Raw genomic sequence first — 4559 nt, 5'->3', positions numbered from 1 at the left:
GACGCTCATCCCAATAAGTTATATAGATAAAGAAGAGAAGAAAAAAGAAAAAAGAGACGCTCATCCCAATAAGTTATATAGATAAAGAAGAGAAAAAAGAGCTCTCCACTTGGAAGCTCCCAAAATAGTGTTCATAATAGATATGAACTGGTGGTACTCTAGTAGGTGCTTAAGAATAGATTAACTCATACTCTACTATTGCTAGAGGATAGATTAATAGACATGAACACGTACTCTACAAGCTTCTAGGTGCTCGAGCGGGTGCACTTCAATTCGGGATAGTAGAAGCACCACTCCAAGAAGTCGCTAACTCACTAGCTAAGGTGCATTGTTTATGTGTATAACCAATGGAGGTCACAAGGACAGAAAGAATAGCAATGTGTATAATCAAATCCTTGAAGTTGGGTGACTATGCTTGGCAATGTGGGTGCAATCTCGAGGTCAAGTTTAGTGAAAAGTACTCAAGCTTCAAACCTTTCATTTTGAATTGTTCATACTCTCAGATCGCCAGAGGATTGAAAGTGAAAGAAAATCAAGTTGTAAACGTTTGTGAAAGGTGCTCAATTTGTAAACGCTTAAGTGTTGTGTGGTTGATGTACTAAGGAAACACAACTAAGTGGACTTTGCCACCATAACAGCAAATGCTCCTTTAGCCTTTTCTAGCCCCACAAGTCACTCCTCAATCTACACAAGCTCCAGTGCCTACCTACCAAAACCCTTCTCAATCGGCACAAGCTCCAGTACCTACCTACCAAAACCTCTTATCAAAAGGTATGTATAGCTACCTCATTTGTCATATCTACCTCAATCGGCTCATGTGAACAACAGTACTTGGTAACTTTACCCCAATCCTTTGAATGACCCATGCAGAATAAATCTGCATCGGTGGAAATTAAGTAAAGAATTCTGGATGTTTTAAAGACACAATTCAAAAGCAAAAATGTAATGTGGTTTCATTTTGATCCAAGGAAAGGCTTATGTTTTTTTTATGTTACAAGGCACAAGGAGAGTGTTATTGTGGGGAAAGAATGTTGGGCCGCACTCTATTCATCGTCGTCATCACCACCATCAGTGGAGGACAATTGGGAAGGCAGTCGCAAGGGTGGCGATGAGGACGAGGATGTAGGGTACATGCCAATGGGAGGCAGCAGAGGGCAAGGGTGTGGGAGTGCTGCTGGTTGTTGGAGGGTTGGATGATGGGATGTTTGAAGGGGAAGCACGAGGACTGAAGGTGGGCGGCAGAGCCGTTTCACCTTCAGTAACATTGAGAGGTGCTCCAGATGGGGGTGATGCCGAAGGGGTAGGGGGAACGTTGGCCACCAGCTCCCCTGGGACAACGAAACGCATCGAATAACTAAGCCCCCCTGCCTCTGTATTCGAATTCAAACAAGTGTTACCTGAAACAATGCACCAACACAGTCCACCAGTTAGTGCAAAAGCGCTGTGGGGTACCTGTCTTGTGCCGTTGCAGACACAAGCAATTGTCAAGTTCACAAATCCTTGTTCATTTAAATAACTAATCAACTCGTTCTCTTAAGCTAGGCTAGGGGGAAATCACACCAAAATTTTGAGGTTTAAGATCAGCTAATATGTAGATCTAATCTCCTCTAGTGGCCAGAGAGGGAACTCACTCAAGTAGGCATTCAAGGTGGCCGGGAAATCAGTAACCACACCATCCACTTTGAAATACTGAACAATTGTGTTGAGCTCCAAGGCAGGGTCAGATTCATAGTCAAAGGGTATACTGACAAACTCATTTCTGAGGACGGAGACAAAAACACTCATGTTCTGAGCATGGAATAGGCTCACCACATCCGACCCATTCAACAGATAGCCTGCGGCGTTGGCAACTTGGATCAACCCCCTCGGTAAGTTGGCATATGTTGCAAGGCTCTTGATTTGTAGTACTTCAGCTTTAGTGACTTCTACATCAGCGGATGCGACTCTGTATATTAATTGATAGTCAGTTAATTGCTGAAGACGTTCGAGAACTGCACTATCCTCCGATTGGATTACAACTTTGTCGGAATTATTAAGGCCCGCCGCATTGAGACTTGATAGCACGGCACCCACAACATCAAAGCCAGCTTCCGTCTCCAAAAAGTAACCATTCTGTGTAAACAACCATGCATCCACTTTAGTAAATAAACTCCTTCACAAAAACATACCTATCTTTCTGCCAATCTCTGAAGGATGGTGAGCATGGGATACCTGTATGTCAACAAGGATCCCAACACTTAAATTTTTGGCATAACTCAGGAAGTCCGAAAGTGTTATGATGCTTTCTTGTGTGTATGCGGGATTACGATCTATACTCTCGGGGCTGGAAATCCTTGCTGTCACAAGCAAGAGGATTCATCAATCACGATGACCTTAATTCAAAACCTTCCAGGCAAAAAGAAAATCACAACCTACCTTTCAAGTTTGTGATTTCTTCTCATGTCACAATGACCTCAATTCAAAAACTTCCAGGAAAAAAAGGAAATCACAACCTAAGATACCTACCTTTCAAGGTTGTGATTTCTTCCCATGTCAAGTTGAAACTGTAGAGACCCTTGGCGTCCTGTAACTGAGGAATAAGACTGATGAGGCTTGGGTAGAAGTTTGAATGGGTAGTAACATCTGTATTGGTAAGCAGATCTGGGGATTCCCTGCAGATGGGGATGCCATCCTTTGTTATTTGTATGGGACAATCAATGTGACTCGCCCCGCCTTTCACGGCACCTTGATATGAAAGCAACGTACATCCAGGATAATCACCACTTGCACCGTTGTGAGAGATGACAAATGGCTTGGTACCTGTGATAAAGCCAATCAAACAAATGAAACTTTGATGCCCCTCAACATGTAAAGGCTAGAGCAATCAAAGTACCATTGCATCTACAAGATTGGACAAAAAGATTCGGTTATACCTGATTGCTTCACTGATGCATTGCTCCTAAAACATGCTGCATTGCCCAATACGTGAGTTAGTGTCTTTTTTACAGTCTATGACAGCCAAAAAAAAAGAAGAAGCATTCTATTGACTTATTGAGACTTTGCAGTACCCCAAAAGCCATAGCGCTTTTACCTAAGGCCTCAGATGCAGTGCTGGGAAAATCTGTAAGAAACCCATCCACATTGGAATCTGTAGATGGCACATACTGCAGGTATTCCCGGACAGGGTCAAAACTGTAATTGTAAATGGGGGGGACCGCATCATTTGCCAAACCTGATACATATATGGCTAAACCGGCAGCATGAGCTTCTTTGATGAGTGTAGTTTCTGACTCTAAGTAGTTTGTTGCATTGTCTACTGGCCAGATGTACTCTTTCGGTACCAAAATTCCTGATGCATAGGTTGCAACAGTTTTTAGATCATTCAAAAGAGACCCATACGTTACATTGGTGCTCGGTTCCACTTCTTGCTTCTCACGAAACCGGAGAACCAATTGAGGGGTGTTCGTTGGTGCCCCTGTTTTTATAGCCTTCAAAAATGCAATCTCTGGAGACGAGATGTAGTCGATGTGGAGTGCCGACACGATTGAGAGTACATATGATGATATATCCAGATTGTGTTGTGTAAAAAAGTTGGCATACTGGTCAAGACAACAGTGCTCTCATCATATATACTGTACAAAAAAGGTGTTCATAAGGAGAGACACTACTAAATGTGAGATGGAAATGATTAGATGTTTCTTTGATTAATACCTCAATGTTTAACCACATTAGAGCAGTATTGTTTGCAAGCACAGCTACATTCTCTGGTCGTAAAATCCCAAAATGGTAGTCGTAAGATGGGGAACGCGCTAAATTTGATTGTGTAGCTGCCAAGACACCAAACACTTATCAGGATTCAGGCAAGGAAACAACAGCAGTTGAAGGTAGATAAACGATACCTGTTAAGTTGTTGAATACTTGATCTGCTGTGAGATCTATAGAGAAGAACCCCTGTGTGGGTACTCCGTTCACAGTGTACTCCTTTAGTAATTGTGGGAATGTTAGATTGACGCTTGTGCTAGCACCTAGATCAATTCCAGTCCGGCACATGCCATGGGCGTCCTTTGTCAGTTGTAAATCACAAAATAGAGCACTCCCAGGTAAGCTGTTGTTTGCAGCGAAATAGTAAGCGAACAATGTTTGATCTGGAAAAAGCCCAGAGGAACCTCCATGTGCAATAACAAGTGGAGGCGAACCTGCACAAATGAACAATCTTAGTTAGACCGATTTATGTAGAGATGGGAAAAAGCTTCATCTACAGAGGTAAGGTTCCAGAGATGGAAAAAAGCTTCATCTATATGTGCAATAATCAGTGGTGGTGAACCTGCACAAAGGAACCATTTAGTTAACGATAACTTCTAAGAGATTGGATGCATGTAGAGATGGAAAAAAGCTTCCTCTACAGCGATAAGGTTCCATGGCCATGATAGCAAAGATCAAAACTAGATGGTAAAAATGATGCGCCAAAATGTACAGAAAAAGCAGCAGATTGAAAAAGACAACGTGGAGTTTACCGTTTAATGTCTGCCATGAGGATGCATTCTCCGCAAGAACACGCCGATTCGGAGCTGAACGCAGAC

General features: G+C 42.6%; 1 protein-coding gene across 1 annotated transcript in view; it reads right to left on the bottom strand.

The window, feature by feature from the left end:
* Positions 1-925: 925 nt before the first annotated feature.
* LOC147615258 (glycerophosphodiester phosphodiesterase GDPDL7-like) overlaps positions 926-4559 on the bottom strand; it is a 4110-nt gene continuing 476 nt past the window's right edge. The window contains exons 1-9 of the mRNA XM_086779331.1: positions 4494-4559; positions 3879-4175; positions 3691-3806; positions 3071-3578; positions 2913-2948; positions 2506-2799; positions 2212-2336; positions 1632-2112; positions 926-1397 (exon numbers count right to left, since the gene is read on the bottom strand). The exon at positions 4494-4559 is cut by the window's right edge and continues 476 nt beyond it. Of these exons, the coding sequence (XP_086635457.1) occupies positions 1069-1397; positions 1632-2112; positions 2212-2336; positions 2506-2799; positions 2913-2948; positions 3071-3578; positions 3691-3806; positions 3879-4175; positions 4494-4559 (2252 nt within the window). The 3' untranslated portion in view covers positions 926-1068. The remainder of the gene's footprint in view (positions 1398-1631; positions 2113-2211; positions 2337-2505; positions 2800-2912; positions 2949-3070; positions 3579-3690; positions 3807-3878; positions 4176-4493) is intronic.

The sequence above is a fragment of the Cibotium barometz genome, chromosome 40 (genome assembly GCF_041138505.1).
Source record: "Cibotium barometz isolate CiBa-2024 chromosome 40, ASM4113850v1, whole genome shotgun sequence".
In the NCBI taxonomy this organism is placed as follows: domain Eukaryota; kingdom Viridiplantae; phylum Streptophyta; class Polypodiopsida; order Cyatheales; family Cibotiaceae; genus Cibotium; species Cibotium barometz.
This window is presented reverse-complemented; position numbering and strand designations above follow the sequence as displayed.